General features: G+C 32.8%; 3 protein-coding genes and 2 long non-coding RNA genes across 5 annotated transcripts in view; all 5 read left to right on the forward strand.

The window, feature by feature from the left end:
- The first annotated feature begins 9 nt into the window (after positions 1–9).
- Positions 10–4,212, forward strand: LOC111705189 (protein MAK16 homolog). Its single transcript, XM_023477657.1, is given in 7 exon segments — positions 10–254; positions 803–895; positions 2,487–2,574; positions 3,294–3,383; positions 3,479–3,526; positions 3,828–3,899; positions 4,010–4,212. Coding segments are annotated over 7 exon segments (804 nt in total). The 5' UTR covers positions 10–24; the 3' UTR covers positions 4,193–4,212.
- On the forward strand, positions 4,205–9,874 carry LOC111705188 (acylglycerol kinase, mitochondrial). Its single transcript, XM_023477656.1, has 11 exons — positions 4,205–4,325; positions 4,423–4,498; positions 4,812–4,915; positions 5,050–5,100; positions 5,221–5,287; positions 5,722–5,809; positions 6,784–6,874; positions 7,420–7,514; positions 8,176–8,251; positions 9,029–9,091; positions 9,571–9,874. Exons 1-11 carry the CDS (start codon positions 4,215–4,217, stop codon positions 9,721–9,723), a joined length of 975 nt encoding a protein of 324 aa, XP_023333424.1. The 5' UTR covers positions 4,205–4,214; the 3' UTR covers positions 9,724–9,874.
- Positions 9,875–10,542: 668 nt separating this feature from the next.
- On the forward strand, positions 10,543–12,380 carry LOC111705219 (uncharacterized). Its single transcript, XR_002765963.1, has 2 exons — positions 10,543–10,587; positions 11,531–12,380. It is a non-coding gene; the product is annotated as an uncharacterized LOC111705219 (long non-coding RNA).
- Positions 12,381–14,730: 2,350 nt separating this feature from the next.
- On the forward strand, positions 14,731–15,710 carry LOC111705216 (uncharacterized). The gene is made up of 3 exons (XR_002765962.1): positions 14,731–14,817; positions 15,443–15,489; positions 15,618–15,710. It is a non-coding gene; the product is annotated as an uncharacterized LOC111705216 (long non-coding RNA).
- A 226-nt stretch (positions 15,711–15,936) lies between these two features.
- Positions 15,937–25,092, forward strand: part of LOC111705209 (WW domain-containing oxidoreductase) — a gene marked incomplete at its 5' end in the record, with an annotated part of 11,258 nt that continues 2,102 nt past the window's right edge. The window contains 12 exons of the mRNA XM_023477686.1: positions 15,937–16,000; positions 16,280–16,347; positions 16,801–16,895; positions 17,739–17,877; positions 18,255–18,357; positions 18,547–18,615; positions 18,917–18,984; positions 19,646–19,746; positions 20,103–20,181; positions 20,742–20,844; positions 21,139–21,221; positions 22,791–22,879. Of these exons, the coding sequence (XP_023333454.1) occupies positions 15,937–16,000; positions 16,280–16,347; positions 16,801–16,895; positions 17,739–17,877; positions 18,255–18,357; positions 18,547–18,615; positions 18,917–18,984; positions 19,646–19,746; positions 20,103–20,181; positions 20,742–20,844; positions 21,139–21,221; positions 22,791–22,879 (1,061 nt within the window). The remainder of the gene's footprint in view (positions 16,001–16,279; positions 16,348–16,800; positions 16,896–17,738; positions 17,878–18,254; positions 18,358–18,546; positions 18,616–18,916; positions 18,985–19,645; positions 19,747–20,102; positions 20,182–20,741; positions 20,845–21,138; positions 21,222–22,790; positions 22,880–25,092) is intronic.

A 25,092-nucleotide genomic window follows, 5' to 3' on the forward strand; every position in this document is an offset into this window, starting at 1 on the left:
TTGCATTAGAAATCCCGCAACAAAATGCAGCACGATGACGTCATTTGGTCCATCATCAACAAAAGCTTTTGCCAGTACAAATCTCAGACAAAAACTCAAAAGTTTTGCAGGAATGAATATAATCTGACCGGCCTTTGCAACAGATCTATTTCCAAAATTTTTTGATATTTTAGAAATTTCGAGAAGGCTATGGACCAGATTAATGAGAATCTCCTGTACTGGCCTGGATTCGTCAAACAGAAGTGTAAGCAAAGGTAAGTTTTTTTTCAAACCCTCATTTGAAAATTGAAATCGAAATTCTATCTATCTTTCTATCTATCTATCTATCTATCTTCTATCTATCTTCTATCTATCTATCTATCTATCTATTATTAGTTTCTCAGTTTTATAGTTTTTTTTTCTACATTTCGTTTTCCTCTATATATATGATGTTAATCTTTGGTCGAGTTAAAGCAAGGTATCACATTTGAAATCTGTTTATTTGTTTTTGTTTATATATTTTTACTTTTATCTTTTGATTCTTTTAAATTTTAAACATTTATTATTCAAGTTTCTTATTTTGTTTGTTTTTTAGAATATGCCCTGAAGATGGTTAAATAAACCGAAAATTTGGCAAAACGAGTTTTTGTTTCACGGATCTGAGAGTGTCAGATTTAGAAGAATTGTATCCTTATATCTATCTACCTATCTATCTATCTATCTACCTATCTATCTATCTATCTCTATCTATCTCTATCTATCTATCTATCTATCTATCTATCTATCTATCTATCTATCTATCTATCTATCTATCTATGTTTAGGCTGGTCAAAATTACTCAGTACCTTATTCGAATGCGTAAGTTGAGACTCAAGCGCGCCAAGAAGCTGGTTCCTGTTCAGAAGAAAATAGAAAGGTAGGAACACTTAGTTTATAGGGACTTTAAAACCTTCATTTGTGAACTAGCTGTCCAATTCACAACAGTAACCTTTAAAATTGTTATTCCTCTAAAATATTCCTCCCCATTATTATTCACACAGTAACATTTCGACATATAACATTTCGCCTAGGTAACATTTCGCCATTTAACATTTCGCCTAAGTTACATTTCGACATATAGCATTTCGCCTAAGTATCATTTCGACTTATAAAATTTCGACATATAGCATCTCGATATATATCATTTCGACATATATCATTTCGACATATAACATTTCGCCTAAGTAACATTTTGACATATAACATTTCACCTAAGTAACATTTCGACATATAACATTTCAAAATATAACATTTCGCCTAAGTAACATTTCGACATTTAACATTTCGACATATAACAGTTCGCCTAAGTAACATTTCGACATATAACATTTCGCCTAAGTAACATTTCGACATATAACATTTCGCCTAAGTAACCTTTTGACATATAACATTTCGCTTAAGTAACATTTCGACATATAAGAACAACTCGCCTATAAAACAGATCGCCATATAGAAACAAAAAAAAACAAAATAAACAAAATAATAAATGAATTAGTAGAAATTAGTAGTTCATTAGTAGCCTAGTAGAAAGTATATATGCAATTATATAAAATTATGAAACATTTTTCAGCTTTATTGATATACATAGATACATGTAAAAGTAGATTTAAATTCAGTGTAGGAGAAGTTGTTTATGTCAACCAAAGATGGTTTCCCCTGCTGAGTTGTAGATGCGTGCAGTACTCCCGACATTGTTGGAATTGCTGTATTTGCACATTTTTGGTTTTTGATTCGTGGATTTTCTGGTATAGTTTCATTTACACTACAATTCAATTGAAAAATTTATGTAAAGGTGAGTTGTTGTTTTATGTCGAAATGTTACTTAGGCGAGTTGTTATATGGCGAAATGTTATATGGTGAAATGTTATATGATGAAATGTTATATGGTGAAATGTTATATGGTGAAATGTTATATGGTGAAATGTTATATGATGAAATGTTATATGATGAAATGTTATATGGTGAAATGTTATATGGCAAAATGTTATATGGCGAAAAGTTATTTGGTGAAATGTTATATGGTGAAATGTTATTGAAATATTATATGGCGAAATGTTATATGGCGAAATGTTGTATGACGAGATGTTTTGAATCGGGCAAAAAAACATAATTCAAGTCGCAAGTCACCACAAGGGTACATATTTTGACGATTTCATTGCACCAATACCTCCGACCCCGCCGCGCCAAGATTTGTCGCACTTTTTGCCATTTTGATACTATTGCTTCAAAATAAATTTATTTTTTCCAAATATAGAAAAACCTAAGACTTTTATAAAATTGTTGCTATTCATTAAATAAACTAAAAGATGTCTACATCACTTTTCTCATTAAATGTTGATTTCTAGAACTATTCTGTTTTTAAGAGCTGTTAAATTATCATTGGTGTCTTTGATGCAGTTACCCAGTACCCTGTAGTTCGGTTGATACAGCAATTAGTAAATTTGTTAATCTAACTTTTTAAAATAAAGACGAGAGCGGGCACGAGAAGAGAAAGCACTGGTTGCTGCTAGAATAGACAATCATATTGAGAAGGAACTATTGGAGAGATTAAAGAAGGTAATATGCTCAGGTTTTCTTCTTGTAAGTATTGCATTAAAGGCATAATTTCTTCTTCTCAAATACTTTATTAAAAACAAAAGAACACTTATACACTTAAAAATATAATTAAAGTTACAGAGTGGCTTGTTCTCCCTCTATAGTTTCAGATAAAATAACAAATGTGATTTCAAATATTCCATGAAAGAAGAAATAGAGATAAACTTTTATTAAATCTGCAAAAATTATGGATTTATGAATTTGTAAAGTGGCTTGGTCGCCCTTTTATTTTAGTAAAGAAAATATATTCAATAAAAGAAAAACGAGAGAAAAAAACTTAAAAAATCAGCAAAAATTATTGATAAGGGCGTAAATGCATAAACGCCTAGGTAAAAGGCATAATTTCAATTGTTAAAAATTAACTTTTTTGGGAAACCTTATTTTCAAAGCAAGTTTGAGCAAGTTACTTTTAATTGTAAAGCTACTCACTCTTCCCGAGTTGACCCATATGAGCACTAAACAGTCCCCCAAATAAAAAAAAAATATGAAAGTAGGACAGTGAGACCCTGAAAAAATGGAAAATAAATAAGTCTGTTTGACTTACAGCAATTGTGCAGTGTACACACCCATTGAAATTTATGAATTCATTTTTATGCTACTGGTAAACAAGATTTATTACTAACAACATCAAAAACAATGAAGAGTGTTTATTTTTAATTTTATTTGATCTATCTATTCAGGGAACATATGGTGATATTTACAACTTCAGTCAGAAAGCATTTGAGAAGGCCTTGGAGAACGAGGAAGTCAGTGATACTGAAGAGAATCAGGTTAGTTTTGGCTTACCACGTGCTTTTCCCGCGCGCTGTGCCGCAAACTTTATGTATGCGCATGCACATTGATATGATTTGTTAATTTATCACAGGAAGAGGAAGTAGAAGGAGAAGAGGAAGAAGAGGGAGAGATTGATAAGGTGGGATAATTGTTTTTGTCATTCATTCATTCATTTATTTATCCTTTAATTCATCCTATCATTCATCCGTTCAGTCATTTATCAATTATTGCTCTTTTATTATTGTTTCATTCATTTAAATTTTCATCTTTGAATTAATTTTGAATTTATTAAGATTTATAGTTGTACAATGTTTTTTTTGTCTTCTGTGTTTCTTATTTTTATAATTTTAAAGGTTGATCAATGAATTACCATTGAGTGATTGATTGATTGATTGATTGATTGAATGCTTAATTTATTTATTGATTGATTGCTTGTGTAGGATGTTGAGCGGGAGCTTGAGGAAGAGTTTGAAGAGGAGGAAGAGGACCGTGTCTTTGTCGAAGATTTTGATGTAAATAATTTTATCCAAATAATTTATTAGATTTAATTTAAATTGAGCAACATGCCAGTCCTAAATATTTTTGGGTCTCTTTTGATTTTACTTATTTTTATTATTTTTAGGAAAGCGAAGATGAGGATATAGAAGATTTCGAGGACAGAGAAAATATTCCGGACGATTCAGACGATTCTTCAGACGAAGAGACGAACCAGAAGTCTAAACCGAAAGTAAAGGGGAAAAAGCGCGGGAAAATTGAAATTGAATTTGAGGAGGAGACGGAACCGCGGGAAAAACTTGCCGCGTAAGATAATTATTTTTTTCAGAAGGATGGAACGGTTGACAAAGATTGCTACGACCCTGAGGAACAACTGGAAGAAGACTGTTGTTCTGACTGCTGCGGCTGGATATGGGTTAAAATGGAACCAGGACAGACTACAGGTAGATAAACTTTAGCATTGGCGTTGGCGTTGACGCCGACGCGAGCGTTAGCCTCAGCGTCAGCCATGATATTTTGATTTTTGATTGTTTATTTTAGAGCAATGCTATGATGACTGCCTGCTGTAGAGAAGCATTAAATTATGGTTCTATTACACAGGGGGTGGCAGACACAAGTAAGTTTATTTTTAAATTCTTCAGAGATTTTAAACTGTTGGTTTGGTGGGTTTGTTGGTTGTTCGATTTAATTTGATATGGGAGTTGGTTAATATTTTGGTTTGGTTGAACGGCTAGTCGGTTGGGTGTAGGTTTTTTTTGACTGTTTTTTTTTTAATAGGTTTGGTTGCTAGTTAAAGGTATGATAATTTAATGTACATTGTACAATTGTTAATTAAATTTTTCTATTTATGATTTTATATGATGTAATTGGATAATTTTTTTTACTGTTTTGATTAATTTGATTGATTGATTGATTGATTGCTTGTCTAGATTATCACGTGACTGTGATACTGAACCCAGCAGCTAGTGGGGGTAAGGGAAGAAAACTATTTGAACAATATTCTGCTCCTCTTCTCCATCTAGCAGGGTTCAAGGTATACACATTATATGCAATAAAGTAATTGGTTCATTGATTGATTTATTTGTTGATTTGTGGATTTGTCAATTTGTTAATTGATTGATTATTAATAAATTGATTTGTTAATTTGTTCATTGATTGATTGATTAGGTATCCGTCCAGTTGACCGAAGGGAGGAATGAGGCTAAGGAACTCATGAAGGTCGGATTTTTTTACTTTAATTAATTTTGCTCTCTCGTAGTTGTTCATTGATCATAGTTGATCATTTCATTTGATGATTATGATTGATTGATTGATTGAGTGAATGATTGATTGCTTTAGATAATGGATAATACTGATGCTGTACTAATTGCTGGAGGAGATGGAACAGTAATGGAGGCAGTTACAGGTAATGGGAAGTAATTTTGGAGGCAGTTGCAGTAAATACATAGAAAAATTGGAGGCAATTAAATGTAATAGGAAGAATATTGGAGGCAGCTACATGTAATAGGAAGAAATATTGGAGTTAGTTAAAAGTAATAGGAAGAAATATTGGAGGGAGTTAAAGGTAATAGGAATTAATATTGGAGGCAGTTACTAGTAATAGGAAGGAAAAATTAAGGCAATGACAAATAAAAGGAAATAATATTGGAGGCAGATGCTCGTAATAAGCAGTAATATTGGAGGCAGATGCTTGTAATAAGAAGTAATATTGGAGGCAGAAATAATGAGAAATAATTTTGGAAGCTAGTTACTAGCATTATAACTGTAGAGCCCCCTCCAATAGTGATACCAATACATGGGACCCCCCTCAATTTCAAGATCTGATTGAATTTACCGAAGGAATGCTACGTAGAGAAGATGCTGAACTATTCCGTCATGTTCCAATTGGAATTATTCCTGTAGGGGAGAACAATACTTTATCCACGAGGTAAACTATAAATATGTTTCCCTGGAATTTCTATCAATTTCTAATTAATGGGACACTAGAAATAATGTCAACTGAGTCTTAAACTAAAGAATGCGCGAATTTTAAGTTCGATGTTAAAAGTTCTGTAAAATAATGAATAGCTACTTAAATATTAAACTTTCTCAATTTTAGATTTTTAATTTCCCGGGAAAAATCTGAACCAATCAGAGAAAAGGATTTACTGAGAATATTACATAACCATCACTAATCAGCTGTTCTTACGTAACCGAAAACAAAACATACAACCGTTTTTTGGGTTTACATCCAAAAATTTCTTTAACAAGGTTTTCACTTTTAAATATATCGTAAAGTTGAATGCCGCTTTCTCAGCTGCAGCTGAATGATGATTGAATAATAGACAAATAGGGAAATGCAGGATTTCAAGATAATTTAAACCTCTGTTTAGATTTTAACTCGTCGATTTTGGCGAGTTAAATATTTAACCACAGGGTTAAATATTTAACCTCACGGTTAAAGTTCAGGTTTAAATTAAGTCAGAAGTGGCATTTAACCATGAACTTAAAATTTAAGTCAAAACTTTTCGTTCTTTAGTTTTGGACTCTGGACTGTCCCTTTTAGATTCATAATGGTTCACTTCAAACCTTTATCTAAGCTACATCGAGGAAGATATGGTCTTTGGTTTTAGATTCATAATTCAGTAAGGCAATTTTATATAGGAACCACTAATAAAAATAAACACTTTTCTGCTTGAGAAATGAGGATATCTCTGGCCCCTTAAAGTTTTAATTGATTAGTTTCAAAATGGTTTGTTTTATATAGGGAATTGACCGACGAAATGATTGATGGTTGAGTGTTTGGTTGATAGATTGACAGATTGAATGCTCGAAGTATTAATTGATTGATTATTAGATTAATTGATTAAATGATCGATGGATTGTGTGATTGATTGATTGATTGAGTGATTTATTTTATAGGTTGTTCCCAGGTTTAGACCAGGTGAGGAAGATGGCAGAATCTACAATGTCTGTGATTAAACAGTTGAAGAAACCAATAAATGTGATTGAGGTAGGATATTCTAGGTGTCGATAATTTCTCAATAGTAGACATTTCAGGAGAAACGCCATTTTATCTTGTTCCGTAGATCCCGATATCTTTGTGTATCCGGAGATGAAAACTTTAGAATTGGATTCCTTTAATCTCGATTGCTGTATCGGAATATCTACTGTGGACACTTTTAATTTCCTTCTCAATCCTCTTTTTTCCTCTTTCTGGATATCTGTACTTTGTTGGGCCAATGAGAGTTCACTCATTAAATGGCGCGAAAAATTTCAACTTCATTAATGAAATGAAAGATAGATCGTGGAAGACCCCCAACGTGGGATTGGCTGTTCTGGTTTCTCAAAACGCCACTTGATTGGTTGAGTTATATTTACTTCTGTTGATACTAACTGAAGATTATATTTATCTTAAGATTAACAAAGAGAGAAGATTAAGCATTGATCTCGATATCCACAATTCTAAAGTTTTAGGTTCGGGTCCAGTAAGCTAAAATGTTTCGGATTTGCAGATCACGGATCCAATCTCTATCTACTAACCAATCTATCAACTAGGTGGAGAATCTATGTGAAAATGAGGACTATAAAGGGAAGAAACTACACGCGTTGAACTCTTTACAAATAGGGGCCTGGAGAGAAGCTGCACAAAGGTAGGATTGTTTATTTAAACCTTAAAACTGTAATAAGGACGCACTGTTTAAGAGACTTGATTTACAATTAATTTATCCCAAGAAACACTAGGATGGCCATTTTAGGTATTAATGTCTGGTATTCAAAAGTTGTAAAATCTATAAAATCCTGGGAAATTGAGTTGATTAATTGAATTACTATGGTTTTGTGTCGTCGATGCGGGATTGGTAGATTTGTGGAACAATCTAAGAGAAATCTTGGATGAACGATGGTTGGGAGACCTACGCCCCAAGTTTCCAGAAGAAATACTGCGCCTATACATTTTTCGAAATGTACTCAAAACATTTAAATTTGACCTTTCATTTTTAGAGCGGCATGTCTGATTCACTACTCTAAAAAGCTTTGACTCCCCAAGAATAGATTTTCTTTTTTAATTTTTAAAATTTTTAAAATTGTGGTTTCTCTATAGAAGTTATTATCGGATATCTTCTGACAGAAACAAACAATGAAGTTTATAAACTCTTATTCAGCTAAATAGAAGAAGTCATCTTCCATATTATTGATAAGATAAAGGTTTCGGGGTCCTTTACAGATCCCTTTCTTAATACTTAAAGGTACCCTGCCCCCTTTCAAGCAGAGGGTCATTTGAAATAACGTTTACTTTTAAAAATCTTATTTTAGAAGGGACAGTTACTGGTACTGGGGTGGACTCAAGGATAAACTCTGCTTTGTTTTTGGATATCTTACAGCACATAAGGTTAATATCTCACAGCACATAAGGTTAATATCTCCAGCATATGAGGTTAATATCTCACAGCACATAAGGTCAATATCTCACAGCTCACAAGGTTAATATCTAAAAATTGGTTCCTCAAAATTTGTTGTTTAAAATTACATTTGCCTTTTTTTTAAATAATTGCACGATTCAAAATCTGTTTATTGACAAAATAAAAGAAAACTTTGACAAAAGTAATCATGAACGGCCTTTTTGTTGTTTTCTCAAAATCTTAGGAAAAAAATCTTAAAACACTTCTTCCCGATGAATCCCCCATTAAAAGTTAAATTTTGTAGAATATTTACTTGGATTTGAGTTAACAGATTATCTCGTTTTAGAATATACATGAAACTGATATTGTTAAATAGAGATCTATTCTGTGCTCTCAGCTTTGATAGATCCTAGAGGCTCTATTATTTAGAGTTTGGTTCCACAAAATTTTTGCTTAATTTTTTAAGAATTAAATTTCTTTTTTTTTTTGATAATCTTGGTTTTAGTAAGAATGCCAAAGCAAATTTTTAGAAAATGAAACTGATTATTTTTAACAAACTACTAAAAGTGAACTATTGTTCAGAGTTTTGGTTCATCAAAATTTTTGCTTTTTCTTAGTAATTACATTTCCGTATTATTTGAAGAATTGTGTGAGAAAATTTTGACAGTAATCTTGAATGGTCCGTTTTTTTGTTTCCTCAAAATCTTGATAAAAATTAGGAAAAGAAATTCTTCCTAACATCCCCCATTAAAGGGTCAATTTTGTAGAATATAAACTGGGATTGGAGTGTGATGGTGGAGAGTGGATCTACCGTACAAACAGTTCACCAGGTGTATATATATATATATTAGTGTACCAGGACGCTTCGCGCCCATCTACTATTTCCACTTTTAATTGTTGCCCAACCTTTCAGCAATTTCTCTTCAATAAAACAATAATATCAATTTTTGCTGAATTGTTATTTTTTTCGTGGATTTTCAAAATTTTACAAAAATCAAAAAAAATTGAAACAATTTTTTGTAATTCTGAGCATCCATTCTCCTTTCCTGGAGTTATGTGAGATTTGGGCGCGATTGGTTCAGCCGTTTTTGACGTTCAATAGACGCAAACAAACAGACAGACAAACATAGAGCAAAGTATATAAATATATGTAAATATTTGACCAATAATGCCCCCTAAAATATAAATATTTTATATTTTGCCGAATTGGACAATAAAGTAAAAAGTGAAATTAAAAAAGAGGTTTTTTTAAATTGTCGAAATTTTTTTTTATTTAAACATAAAGTTTTAACCCTGGCCTTGCGACCAGGTTGAGGAGAAAAGACGCGGCCTATCCTCCCTGTTCTCCTCTACACCCTCTATAGTAGAGGTCGTGGAGGAGGCCGAGGAGTGGGACCAGGTCCTCGATACAACAGTCTCAGAAATAGATCTCAGGTGGGGTAAAGTTAATCTTCTCTTCTAGTGACTGGTAACACTAATTCAATTGACCCTTCATTTTATGAGTTACATGTGGGACTCAGAAACTGACCCTTTAGTCCTTTGTAAGTGCAACTCTCAATCAGAAAATTGCATACAAAAAAAAATCGTCGATATTAGAGGTGTATTCACTGATCCCCTGAACCAGTAAAATCTATTGATTTAAGGAACAAAATTTAAGCCCCCCCCACCNAAGAACCAGCCCGTAGAATGAGTGTAAATGGAGAGGATGTAGAACTGGTTGATTGATTGATTAATATATTGATTGACTGATTGATTATAGAAGAACCAGCCCGGAGTATGAGTGTAGATGGAGAGGATGTAGAACTGGTGGGTCCAATCAGGAACATAATCATTCAATGCATTTATGCTTTTTCAGGGGTGTATATATCCCTAATATATTTTCCTAAAAAGGTTTTTACTTTGAATTGGGGAAAATAATGATATTTGGGGTAAAAATATTCACCCCTCAGCTTTTTATTAAAGGGACGGTAAACGTAATTTCAAGTGACCCTCCGTTGATAAAGGATTCACAACTGTAACACTAAAAACTGTTGTCTGATCAATAATTAATTAGATATCCATATTTTTTTATTTTAAAAACTGTTTTTTTTCATTTGTGGTGATTTGCGCATTTATTGCTTCGGAAACAGTCCCTTCAAATATCGTTTCTAATATCTAAAGCTAAAAACAAATTAGACATAAACATTTCAGTTCTAAGAGGTTTAAGAGTTAAAAATCCGAGGACTACTAATTGTTTTTATGCATATTCTGAAAACATTGAACTCTTTTGAACGACGATTTTTGTAGAACGAGTTTACTGTCAGGAGCAATAACAGTTTTTTGTCGGGTAGGTTCAACCATTTACCAAATGTCAAAATGGATTATTTTTTTAATGAAAAATTCGAACACAGACATTTTATTTGTATTCATTCATTCATCATTTTGTTTACTCATACACCCATTCTTACTTACTTGATACTTGAGAGTTAATTCTCCATCTTCCATCTAGGAATGTTGAGAATGTCTTAATTTCTTCATGTGTGGTCTGCTATATATCAGATGTAGCTTTAGTTTTTCTCAAATCTGCAGCCACTCCATTCTCAATGAGAAAATGAGTACTCCTTTATCTATTCAATAATGCTCATTTTTTATTCAGTCTTATTCTTTTATTCTTTTTATTCTTTTCATTTCTACTCTTTATTCATTCATTTATTTATTTATTCATTCATTTTTTCATTTATTTTTTCTTTATTAATTCACCGATTCTTTTAATCTTTCATTTAATTATTAGTTTATTCATTCATTTATTTATTCATCCTTTCATTCCTTTATTTATTTTTTATTTATTAATTCACTGATTCTTTCAATCTTTCATCAACTAATTCAGAAATTCATTCTTTATTTCATCTTACATCACATTATCTGATGGAGCTGTCGGGTCGGGTTTAAGTAAACTTAGAACACAATTTCGACTCTTGGTTAGAAATAAATAAATTTAATTCTTTCATTTCTACATTTTTTCATCCATCCTTTCTATCAAACTTTCATTCATTAACCAATCTGTTCATCTATTTACTTATTTATTCATTCATTCTTCAATTTATCCTTTTATTGATTTTTCATTCATTCATCCTTTCATCCTTTCATTCATTGACTCATCTATTCATTTTTTCAGTCATTAAATCATCTTTTCATTCATTATTAATTGATTTATTCTTTCATTGACCATTCAATTATATTTTTATTAATGTATTTCCCCTGTGATAACTAATTCTTATATTGTATTGCAGGAAGATGAAGCTGTGACACCAGCCCGAGATACTGTTCAGGAACCTTTACGATGGTCCAATATTGGGGTCTCCAGTCTAATAGCCAACTCTAGACAGCGATTGTAAACCTAAATAACCTGTTATGGCCAATTTTAAACAGAGATTGTAAATGTGCCATTCTCAAGATTTATGGCCAATTCTTGACAGATAATCGAAAGAAATCATTCTCAGTTATTTGGCCCGGTTTAAAACACAGATTGTACACCCAAGTATTCTCCTTTTTTTTACGGTCAAGTTCCAACAGTCAATGTTTATGGTCAGTTATGCCAAAGATTGTAAACAAGTCAGTCTCGGGTTTTCTGGCCGGTTTTACACGAGAGATTGTAACCTACCAGTCTCCTGTTTTATGCCCAACTAAAGACAGAGATTGCAGTCTACCAGTCTCCAATTTTATGGCCAAAATTTTTTAATGTCAGTTGAGACTATAATTTATGGCTTTTTATAAACAGAGATTTTCAACAAGCTATAATGGCCAGTTGTAGACACTGATGGAAAACCTACCATTTTTATGGCCAGCTCTAGAAAGAGATTTATACCAGTTGTTAGCAGAGATTGTACTATACCTCGAAAACTACAAATGTTGTAGATTTTTAAAACATGAAGAAGTAAAGCGAAAAATTACAATAATAATCTTTTTGGACGTCAAGTTTGCCAGGTCGTAAATTGTAGAGTGATACATTTGAGTAATACTTTATTATTTTATTTTTTCATTATTTGCTTTACAATTCAAATGAGATATTCATGCTTATGAAAAAACCAATTCTGATTATATTTACAATATGTTAAAATTTCATTAATGTTTTGTTACAGATGATTCGAATATGAATGATGGGAGAGAAGAACTAGATAAAACATTCCACACGGTAGAAGAGAACAAAGAGAAACATGAGAAGGAAAAATTAAAATCAAAACTTATCAAAGAGTCAAGAGATACTTCAAAAGAAATCGAAGAGAATATCTATCGGACTGATCCCAGTTTAAAACCTGAAAACGTTGCTAGTTTTGTCTCCAAGTGCACGGATGGACTGCTCAACCATTATGAACCAACATTCAAGAATATCAGAAAAGATTTAGGAATCAGATTAAAAATAATATTTTTACTTTTTTCAAATTTAAGTCGTCACTAATCTCTATTTATTGCATGACATGCCCTATTCTCTATTTATAGGGTGACATGTCATATTCTCTTTTTATAGCGTGACATGTCCGATTTTCTATTTATAGGGTGACATGTACGATTCTCTATTTATAGGGTGACATGTCCAATTCTCTATTTAAGGTTGACATGTCCTATTCTCTTTTTATAGGGTGACATGTCCTATTCTCTTTTTATCGGGTGACATGTCCATTCTCTATTTATAGGGTGAAATGTCGGATTCTCTATTTATAGGGTGACATGTCCGATTCTCTATTTATAGAGTGACATGTCCTATTCTCTTTTTATAGGGTGACATGTCCGATTCTCTATTTATAGGGTGACATGTCCTATTCTCTTTTTATAGGGTGACATGTCCGATTCTCTATTTATAGGGTGACATGTCGGATTCTCTATTTATAGGGTGACATGTCCGATTCTCTATTTATAGAGTGACATGTCCTATTCTCTTTTTATAGGGTGACATGTCCATTCTCTATTTATAGGGTGACCTGTCGGATTCTCTATTTATAGGGTGACATGTCCGATTCTCTATTTATAGAGTGACATGTCCTATTCTCTTTATATAGGGTGACATGTCCTATGCTTTATTTATAGGGTGACATGTCCAATTCTCTTTTTATAGGGTGACATGTCCATTCTCTATTTATAGGGTGACATGTCGGATTCTCTATTTATAGGGTGACATGTCCGATTCTCTATTTATAGGGTGACATGTACGATTCTCTATTTATAGGGTGACCTGTCCGATTCTCTATGTAATGGGTGACCTGTCTGATTCTCTATTATAGGATGACATGTCCGATTCTTTATTTATAGGGTGACATGTCCGATTCTCTATTTATAGGGTGACATGTCCTATTCTCTTTTTATAGGGTGACATGTCCGATTCTTTATTTATAGGGTGACATGTCCTATTCTCTATTTATAGGGCGACATGTACGATTCTCTATTTATAGGGTGACATGTCCGAATCCCAACAGTTCAATGATGGAGAAGATTTTGTTTTATGCCGACAATTTCCTCCATTGTTTCAGATATACAAATTCGCAAATTACAAAACCACAATATGTACAATACTTATAAAGAAAATAGTTGTGTACCTCATGAATTCATAATTAGACAAAGTGTACGGTACCATTGTGAATATGACATGTTACATGTGTCAATGAACAGCTTGTTCATATAACGTCCACAGTCTCTTTTGTTGAAACTAAGTGATTTACTAATTTTTGAGATGTCATCTTCGTTGTTTTCTTTTCATATTTATCTGAGCTACAAGAGCGCTTAAAGCTCAAATTTTTTATTTTAGGGAATAGGAAATTTTAAAAACAATGAATCATTTAAAAAAATGTTTTCTTGCGGAAAACAATAGGTTTTTCGAGTATTATGTGCTTATGCAGCATTAAAGCTTCGGAATAATCTAATATGGGACGCTCTGTAAATTGTCTTTTTGTCTCTGTTATTACGAATCATTTTTTAAATCGCTCACCCCTGCGTAAAATGAACCACTACAGTTTTGGTTATGTCCGTTACTTGAATCTTGATGTGCATAGTAGTGCAGTTGTTTAAATATACTTGAATCTTGATGTGCATAGTAGTGCAGTTGTATAAAAATCAAGAAACTGTCCTCTTTTGAAAGGGAGTGATAACGAATTGTTTAAAGGGGGTTTGGACTGACCCTTAAATTGTCAATGAGCGGAATTTGTGGAAGAAAGCCTGTACTATTTAAATAAATGTAATGCCTCTTTCAATAAATAGTAATCTGAGGAGATGTTGGGTACTTTCCAAAAGGCATTTTCCCTAGGGTTCTTCACAAGTGCTCGACCCCTAGCCCATCCTGGCCGTAAGAAGGGAAGTTGCCCTAAGTGAAAATGCCTTTGGGAGCATACCTTCCACCTCTGATGAATGTCACTCAATGGGCCAAATATAACATTTTTTTTTAAAGTGAAATATTTTTTAGTTTTCTAGCCAGCTTATTTATAGTAAGCAGATATTTCGCCGCCTTTATTAATATAAAATCTTATATTTAAGCCTTATATCTGGAGAAACTAGCCTGGAGGAGATGATCTCTGTTACATCTCTTTATAAGGTTTGTTTCTTATTTCTTAAAGGGACTGTAAGCATAATTTCAAGTGACCTTCCATGCAAAGCTGGCAATGCCCGATTCACAACTGTACCCTTGAAACCTTCATCTGATCAATAATGTTAAAGCTATTGTCTTTTTCTGGCTTGAAAAGTGTTTATTTCTGATACTTTCTACATTGCTTCTAAAGCACGAAATGCGCAAGGCACTTTTCAGAGAAACCACAAATAAAAATAAACAGTTGTGATAAATCAAAGCATGAATATCTAATTCATACTTGATCGGAAAAAGCTTTTAGGGTAATTGCCATCTTTTCATTGAAGATCACCTTAAATTACGCTTACAGTCCCTTTAATCTTGTATGTGGGCATCATTTCTATTAATTATTATTTATTATAACATACATGTTTTGGTTGAAAAAAGAAAAAGATAATTGACAAAGGGTAACAATCCCCTTATATCATGTTTTAAATGAAACTTTTGTTACAAAGGCAATGGAACATTGCAAGTTTTATCTTGTTTTCTACAATCCAGATTTTAGGCCAATTTCAATATTTTTTTGAAGGAAAATGTAAGATCTAATATTTAATGAACTGAAAAAAAATTCATAAGTTTTTAATTCTTTTTTTAGGAAAGATTGGATTCACTGAAGGCTTCTATGCAAACATTATCTGAAAGGTAATTTCTCAAGTTCTCAGTTTCTCTTGTTCAAATCATTGAAACTTCTAGAGACACCTATTTGAAATATTAGACATGTAAATAGAGACACCTAGTGAGCAAATTCTAAACTAATATTCTAATATTAGATCTGCGAACCTGCGTGAGCGTGCTGCTCGGGTGCAAGAGGAGAAGCAAGCGGAAGCATTGAACAGGGAGTCTAGACGAGCAGCTAAACAGGTTTTGCTACTAAAACAATATTAGATTATTGAGAGGTGGGAAATTTGTGGGAGGTGCGTGCGAGATTAGAGTTGGGCGGGAGGTGGGAGTTGGTAGATTGGAGGTGGGAGTTGGTTTATGTTGAAAATGTACTGTTGTAAAATTACTATCTTTGCATGGAGGGTCGCTTAAATTACGCTTACAGTTTCTTTAATGATATGAAATCATTATTTGATATTGAATTAATGTTTAGGAGAAGTTTTCTATGCAAACCATGATTCATCCAGTACACAGTGGACTCATCCCAGAACAGGTTGATCATGATATTAAGTAATCTCTGTGTGGTATAATTAAGGGGGGCCGGGGGGAGAAGTCTTCCTGCTTCATAGCGTCCTAGAAAGTTGGGATCAGGATATTTTTGTTAAAAGAAATTACTTTCAGGAAGGAGGGGAGGGAGTTTATTTTTCTTGCTACCTAGCTTCTTTATGAGGGAGGTGTACTTCTTCTGTTGACCCTTTTTCCATCTTAATATTGTTTCTTTAATTATTTTTGTAAGTTCCAAAGAAATATTTTTAGATTTGATTATTTTCAGGGCGAAGGAAGGTTGTCTCCGACAAGCTACCGTTTGGCTGGGAGAGACAAATAGGAGAGGACAATAAGGTAAAGTACACAACAACTTTGAGTCCTGTGAACATATGTACATTGTACGCTGTTACACTCCAACCTTGGGGTTCACAGAGTACACTGTTCCGAGTCAGTATCAAGTTTATTGTAGTTAGCGTTGTGTGATTTAATAATGGATTTTTTACATTGTTATAGAATAGAACTTAAAACATAAATATTTTTGGATAAGCTTAAATGATTGATGGAACCAAAAATAGGTCCCATTTCTATAATTCTCTTATCCCTGCCATAGCTGCTAAATGGCAAATTAAACTATTTACATATCAACTGTAGAGTTAAGATTGTGCCCTGTCAGTGTCTACTCATAGAATTTCTGTACAGATGGTTAATTAATTGATTGATTGATTGGTTGATTGATTGAATGATTGATTGATTGAATGATTGATTTATGGTTGATTGATTAATTAATTAATTGATTAATTGATTTAGGTGATATATATTGATCATCATAACCAGCGAACAACATTTACTGATCCTCGGCTTGCCTTTGCTGTAGAGAAGAATCCGGAAAAGGATAAATTTAGGTAGTAACAAGGTTATATGCTCTGGATGCGCTCCAATGTAAGTAAACGTCGTCTTTATTTGCGATGGAGACCCTAATCCTCGTATGACGTCACTGATACTTAACTAACAATCATTTAACAGATATTGATTGTGCAACAAGTTTAAAGCTAAAAATGGAATTCTAATTCAAGTTTTCAATTTTTGAGTTCGTTTATGTTTAGTGAGCCGCAAAATTTATTAATCGTTAAAATAAGCAGTGACGTCATATGAGGATTTAGTGTTTCCATTGCTTTAAAGGTCGTCTTTACCTACATTGGAGCTCATCCAGAGTATCCGGTAATAATAATAATAATAATAATGTTAGACAATATTTTTCTAGTCAAATTTATCACACAGAAACAATGATGTAATAATATTGAAATAATCTAAACAACAGAAATGATATTGAAATTATGGAATTTGGAAACACAAATATTCATTCGGGTTTTATTGTTAATTCTTTAAAATGCTGACATAAGGGATGCTTTTTTTGTTTTAATCTACAAAATGAAAATCATGATTGACTAGCTTGGGAGCCCAGCGCTATAGTCCTAGTTATTCCCTCCGTTTACCCGCACTTTGTCGTAAACGATTATTTTGACTGTTTTTCCCAACAAAAGTCGACCCAGTCATCTCAGTATCTCTAAACCAAGCTAAGAACATTCCTGTGGTTATCACGAGTTCCCCCTATCAAAATTTGAGGCAAATCGGTTCAGGGGTTCGGGATTCCTGAGTTATGATCGGAAAAACAAAGACATACAAACAGAGATTACAACTTTATATACAGATGCTATATACAATCCTGGAATGAAATCTGTGTTAAGACAAAGATTTGATGGATCCAGCCGAGCTCTGCAGGTTCTTCACGGTCAAGATCTGACCGGCAGGGTGGCTGTTGTAACAGGGGCCAACTCAGGAATAGGATTTCAGACAGCTAGAGCTCTAGCTCTTCATGGTTGCAAGGTAGATTTTATTTCTTTATGATTCACTAGCGAGTATATAGTTCCGGAGTTGTATTAAAGGGACTGTTGGAGTAATTTTAAGGGGCCCTCCATGCAAAAGTAGCAATGTCCGATTTACAACTGAACCCTTAACCCTTTATCTGATGAAGAATGTGGGAGATAACTTCGTTTTTCTGACTTAAAAAGTGATCGATCATTTCGCCTTTGTTTTTAATAGCAAGATAATGCCCAGTCACTTCAGAGAAACCACAAATGAAAATGGATATCTAATTCATACTTGATCAGACAAAGCTTTTAAGGGTACCGTTGTGAATCGGGCATTGCCACCTTTTGCATGGAGGGTCACTTTAAATTGATTAAGACGCACATTATGTTAAGGTGGTATTTGCCTGCAGAAATGAGGGGAAAGCTGTAAGCGCAATACAGAAAATAACTGATGAGCGCGCAGGAGCAGACTGCGCATTTATTCATCTTGATCTGGGTAAATTTTTGTTTTAAAAAAAGTTCAGGAATATTCAAGTTGTATTTTCAAGTTGTATTTTTTTTTGTTACAAATTGAATAATTTTAGATATTTTTTTACATCATTCAAATTTAGAAAGTTTTTCTTACTTAGCTTATTTTAATTATCATAGTGATTCCTTAAAAAATGATCAACTTAAATTATTGCAGCAAGTTTTGCCTCCGTGGCTCAGTTCTCAAAGAAGTTGGCAATTCAGCACTCGGCTTTGGATTATTTAGGTAATATTTTTGTTGGATTATTTCCATGAAAAACCGCCCTTAACCCCCCCACCCCACCCCACACAGAATGTATATTCTTTGTTTGTCTTTCCCAGATTTACATGCTAAGAAAAATGCCCATGAATGAAAACAATTTTCAAAAAAATTAAAACGTTTATTAAGATACCCACTTAATGGAAACTTGATTCCCGCAACTACCATAGTTCCTTCATAACTAAAGAATCACAAAAATAAGTATTTTAATATTCAAATTAATTTTGTTTATTTAAATTTTGGTGTGCCAAAAGTATATTTTTTTTAGTTTTAAATGCTGGTATTTTTGGTTTGCCCTATACTCTTACTGAGGATGGACTAGAATCTATGATGCAGGTAAAAATCAATTAATCAATCAAATTGTTCTCAAAACTTTTAAATTGTGGATATCGAGATCAATGCCTGATCTTGATCATTTGTTGATCTATAGATTAATTTAATCTTTATTCGATATACACAGTGTATCCTGAAGGGAAAACTGATATGAAGAGATCAAGCATTCATCTTCAAATTAAAAGTGTCCACAGTGGATATCGAAATCAAGCGATTGGGATAATGAGTGTCCAACATAAAAGCTCCTAGCTCAGTGTGTTATCGTATGCACCAGTGGTCAGAATCCACTCGATTTGCAACATTTTAGCTCATTGGATCCGAATCTGCAAAATATGTGAATCCACGCATCCGGAAAAGTCGAGAAATATTACCAAAACATCTTAACCCACAATTGAATTGTCAATCAATAATGAGATAATCATCGAATGGTAAATCAATTTTTTTTAAGAGAACATAGCAAAAACAAAAGAAGAAAATTTCTTAAAAATAGTTTTTGGGTTGAAAATAAGCATTTTTCCTTCTCAATGGTTCTAAGCACTTGTATAAATTGCAATGTTTTGGTGAATTATTTTTTCGACTTCTATCTATCACCTAAGCATATTAATATTGTTAAGGTGAATTATGTATCAAACTTCTATCTACTAAGCATATTTATATTGTTTAGGTGAATTATGTATCCAACTTCTATCTACTAAAACAACTTGAAAAACTACTTGTATCTGCTCCAAACCCAAGAATAGTTCTGCTTTCGGCCGAAAGTCATAGGTAGGGGCAAATTTTTTCTGTAGTAATTTGTATAAAATATACAATATAACTACACTAAATTAAATTATTAAAATTCGCTTAGGTAGATGAAACTAATTTATTCAGATTCGCCCGGTAGATTAAACTAATTATATTTATATCCGCCTTTATAGAGTTGCCCCGGTAGATGAAACTAATTATATTCAGATTTGCCCCGGTAAATGAAACTAATTTTATTCAGATTTGCCCCGGTAGATGAAACTAATTTTATTCAGATTTGCCCCGGTAGATGAAACTAATTTTATTCAGATTTGCCCCGGTAGATGAAACTAATTATATTCAGATTTGCCTCGGTAGATAAAACTAACTATATTCAGATTTGCCCCGGTAGATGAAACAAATTTGACTGAAATGATGTTCACCCCTCGCCCTTCCACCTTCAGTTCTATTCAACAGGAACAAACTTCATGCAATCAAGCAATCAATCAATCGACCATTCATTTATTAATCAATCCATTAACGTATCGATGAACAAACCACAAAATCTATAGATTTGATGTTTAGAATCTAAATTCTAGACTCTGAACTCTAAACTCTAGATTCTAGATTCTAGACTCCAGATTCTAGACTCTAGATTCTAGATTCTAGACTCAAGATTAACGTAACTTTTTTAAAATATACTAATTTCCACTTTCTGGATGGATTGTTGGCATTGTTTGTCTAATTTTGAAGTGACCTTTACAATTAAACCTTTGAAACCTTGATCTAATCACAAATGAGGAAGATATCGTCATATTTCTAGGTTTATAAAATGTTCAATTCTAATAATATTTTTCTTCCCTTGCGTCTGCAGTAGAAATGCGCAAGTTACTTTTGCAGAGAAACCACAAAACAAAAACATGGATATCTATTAGATTCTTGATTGGACAGAACCTTTAAGGATACTGTTGTCAATCTAACATGTCACCTGAAATTTTCTTTTTGTTGAATTCTGAAAAAAAGTTTGTTGTCTGCAGTACAATACATCAAAACTGTTCTGTGCTCTGTTTGCCCAGGCAGTACACCACAAATATAAACATCTAGGGATCAAGTGTTTAGCTGTACACCCAGGGAACCTAGGCATGTACCACATGTACACGATATTATGTACTTAAATTTTCAAACATTTTCTTAAGCGATTTTTATCAATTCAGCGTGTTTTTTCTTGCCTGTTTTGATACATTTGAACATCCAATTTTTTATTTTATAATATTTCAGCTCAATACATAATCCAAAAGGTTGTTTTATTTCCCTTTTCCCCACAATGATAAAATAATTTTTTTTAGAAATGTTTAACATCTTGAAAATTATTATCATGATGTCTAAAATGTACACTGTACACTAATGTACAACTTATACATGTGTACTGTGTAGTTAACACCAACCTATCTTGTAACTGGTGGTTCTACAGAATACTTTTCAATCTAGTTACACCATTCACTAAATCTATTCAACAGGTAGTAATTCATTCTTTCATTCATTAATTCATTCATTCATTTATTCACCTATTCAGTTATTAATTAATTCATTCATTCATTTATTCATTAATTAATTCATTCATTCATTTATTCATTAATTAATTCATTCATTCATTTATTCATTAATTAATTCATTCATTCATTTATTCATCCTTTTTTTGTTTATTCATCCTTTCATTCTTTTGCTTCTTCGTCTATTCATTCATTTAACCATTTAAATGATTTTTGATTCTATATCTTATTCTTCATCCGCTAAAAATAATACTTCAGCTATGAATTTTTTTTTTCTATTTCTCTCTTATAAATCTATCCATCTATCTAATTTATATATTTTTTAATTGTTCTATCCATCTTTCCATAAGACCATCTAATCATCAATCTATCTATTTTATATGATTTTTTATCTATCTAAATCCTCCAATTACCTTTCTATCTAACCATCTATCTAGAAATCTTTCTAATAATCTAACTATCCATCTATATTACTCGTATATAATTATCTATCCAACCATCTATCTAACATCTATCTAAACATCTATCTAACCATCTATCTAAACATCTATCTAACCATCTATCCAACCATCTATATAAACATCTTTATAACCATCTATCAAAACATCTATCTAACTATCTTATGCAATTATCTATCCAGACAGATAGAAGTGTTATAATTGCTCTGTATTCTCCTGATATCCAGGATATTTAATGATTATCTATCTATCTATCAAGGCAGCTGGTAGTGTTATATTTGCTCTATGTTCTCCTGATATCCAGGATATATTAGGATTATCTTTTTATCTATCCAGGCAGCTGGCAGTGTTATATTTGCTCTATGTTCTCCTGATATCCAGAGCTGAAAACTTTAGAATGGTGGATATCAGGATTAATGCTTAATCCACTCTTTTTCTTAATCTTGAGATTAAATATTGCTTGTTCTCCTCTCATTTTTAATCTCCAGATTAATTATCCGATCAGGATTAAGGATATCCCATATAATACTTCAGCTATGAATTTTTTTTTTCTATTTCTCTCTTATAAATCTATCCATCTATCTAATTTATATATTTTTTAATTGTTCTATCCATCTAACCATATGTCCATCTATTCATCTATCTATCTTTTTTGTTTGATTTTTTATCTATATAAATCCTCCAATTACCTTTCTATCTAACCATCTATCTATCCAACCATCTATCAAAACATCTATCTAACTATCTTATGCAATTATCTATCCAGGCAGCTAGAAGTGTTATAATTGCTCTATGTTCTCCTGATATCCAAGATATTTAAGGATTATCTATTTATCTATCCAGAGCTGAAAACTTTAGAATGGGATATCCTTAATCCCGATCTGTTAATTAATCTAGAGATTAAATTCATGAGGAGAACAAGCAATATTTAATCTGGAGATTAAGAAAAAACGGATTAAGCATTAATCCTGATATCCACCATTCTAAAGTTTTCAGCTCAGGCAGCTGGCAGTATTATATTTGCTCTATGTTCTCCTGATATCCAGGATATATAAGGATTATCTATTTATCTATCCAGGCAGCTGGCAGTGTTATATTTGCTCTATGTTCTCCTGATATCCAGGATATTGAAGGATTTACTTATATTAACAACTGTTTTCCTACAAGGTATTTATAGTTTAATATTTAACCCCTGCACCCCTTCCTGAGGTGTAAAATGTATATTTCCCACCTCCCCCAGAGTGTGTGCCCACGTTCTTTTTTTTCTCTTATTCTGTTAGTACTTTATCCTTCATCCATTATCTAATCTCTTCTTTCAAAACTATCTTTTTCCCTTTATTTCCATTTCTTTCTCCAGAATTTTCCCCGTTGCGGTTTCCTTCTCGCTTCTCTATTTTAAAATTTATTATATTTGGCCATAGTGATATGCATTGTTTATTATACAACGTCGTAGTGATATGCAGCGTTTATTATACATTATCGTAGTGATATGTAGCGTTTATTATACATTGTCGCAGTGATATGCAGCGTTTATTATACAACGTCGTAGTGATATGCGCGTTTATTATACATTGTCGTAGTGATATGCAGCGTTTATTATACATTGTCGTAGTGATATGCAGCGTTTATTTTACATTGTCGTAGTGATATGCAGCGTTTATTATACATTGTCGTAGTGATATGCAGTGTTTATTATACAACGTCATAGTGATATGCATCGTTTATTATACAACGTCGTAGTGATATGCATCGTTTATTATACAATGTCGTAGTGATATGCATCGTTTATTGTACAACGTCGTTTGTAATGTATTGTTTAATATACAACGTCGTAGCGATATGCATTGTTTATCTTACAACGTCATAGTGAAATGCATCGTTTATTATACAACGTCATAGTGAAATGCATCGTTTATTATACAACGTCATAGTGATTTGCATCGTTTATTATACAACGTCATAGTGATATGCATCGTTTATTATACAACCTCGTAGTGATGTGCATCGTTTATTATACAACGCCTTAATGATATGCATCGTTTTCAGGGCCATTTTTCTACGCTAAAAGTATTACACAAAAATGTAAGTTATTAATTAAATTGCAAAATTCTATTCTCAATAAGTTTGCTTAAATTACAATATGCAAAATAAAGAAATTAACCAAAACGCCTTTTTTAAAACGAAAACCGATTTTTTATCGTTTTGGTGAAAATCTTCGGTCAGAATACAAAATTCAGCATAATATAATAAAAGCATTTTTATGAAGTGTCTTGCAAGTCTAAAAACTTTGAATATTTAAAAAATGGCTTTACAAGAATGCCCCTTAGTATGTATTGGAGTTAATACAGTCTTTGAATTTATCTTCTTTATCCCTCCATCCATCCTCTATATTCTAGTCTCCCATTTATGACCTTGTCATTCTAATGGAATATATATATATATACTTATCTATCTATCTATCTATCTTTCTACTCATCTATCTTTCTATCTTTCTACTTTCCTATCTAGGTTTCTATTCATCTATCTAAACACCGTTTCTTGGGGAGGTGTCATGTTCAGGGTTAAAGGGGATGTCGTTTTCAGGGTTAAAGGGGGCGTCGTTTTGATTTCAAGTGACCTTTCATTTAAAAAGGGGTATGCCTGACTAACAATGGCAGCCTTTCAAAAATTATCTGATCAATAATAAGGATCATTTCGTTTTTCTATTCCAGCTGGAAAAGTGTTTATTTATCACAGTTTTCCTCAGTGTTTCTAAAGTAGAAATGCGCAAATCACATGATAGAGAAGGCACAATTTCTACAAGAATATTACAGATATCTCCTGCACTCTTGATAAGAGAACGTTTTAAACAGTACTGTTGTGAGTTGACCACGCCACTGAATAATACCATTTCTACAAGAAGATTACAGATATCTCCTGCACTCTTGATAAGAGAACGTTTTAAACAGTACTGTTGTGAGTTGACCACGCCACTGAATAATACCATTTCTACAAGAAGATTACAGATATCTCCTGCACTCTTGATAAGAGAACGTTTTAAACAGTACTGTTGTGAGTTGACCACGCCACTGAATAAATGTAGAGTTGCTTAAAATTAGGCAGACGCCCAAGGAAGTTACGTGCACATGCCGCAAAGAATTATAAGACAGAGTTAGAGCCTGTTCTAGCCGCGGCGCACGACCCCCTAGCATGTCCTAGCAGCGGCGCTCGGCCCCCTAGCCTTCCTATCCGCAGCGCTCTGCCCAGAAAGTGTCTTAACAAATTAACATAACCCTAAAAAATCTCTATCTTCTTGTAATTCAACGCGGCAAGTGTATGCAACTTCCTTGGGCAGCTACCCTGAAATTACGTTTAAAGTAAAGGGGTAAATATGATAATTT

This window comes from Eurytemora carolleeae, unplaced genomic scaffold (assembly GCF_000591075.1).
Source record: "Eurytemora carolleeae unplaced genomic scaffold, Eaff_2.0 scaffold132, whole genome shotgun sequence".
In the NCBI taxonomy this organism is placed as follows: domain Eukaryota; kingdom Metazoa; phylum Arthropoda; class Copepoda; order Calanoida; family Temoridae; genus Eurytemora; species Eurytemora carolleeae.

Excerpts from the sequence above, each read along its gene's own strand:
- LOC111705188 (XM_023477656.1), top strand. The coding sequence starts at position 4,215 with ATGGAACGGTTGACAAAGATTGCTACGACCCTGAGGAACAACTGGAAG. Across the intron at positions 4,499-4,811 it reads ACAGGGGGTGGCAGACACAA|ATTATCACGTGACTGTGATA; the intron begins GTAAGTTTATTT and ends TTGCTTGTCTAG. Across the intron at positions 4,916-5,049 it reads TCCATCTAGCAGGGTTCAAG|GTATCCGTCCAGTTGACCGA; the intron begins GTATACACATTA and ends TTGATTGATTAG.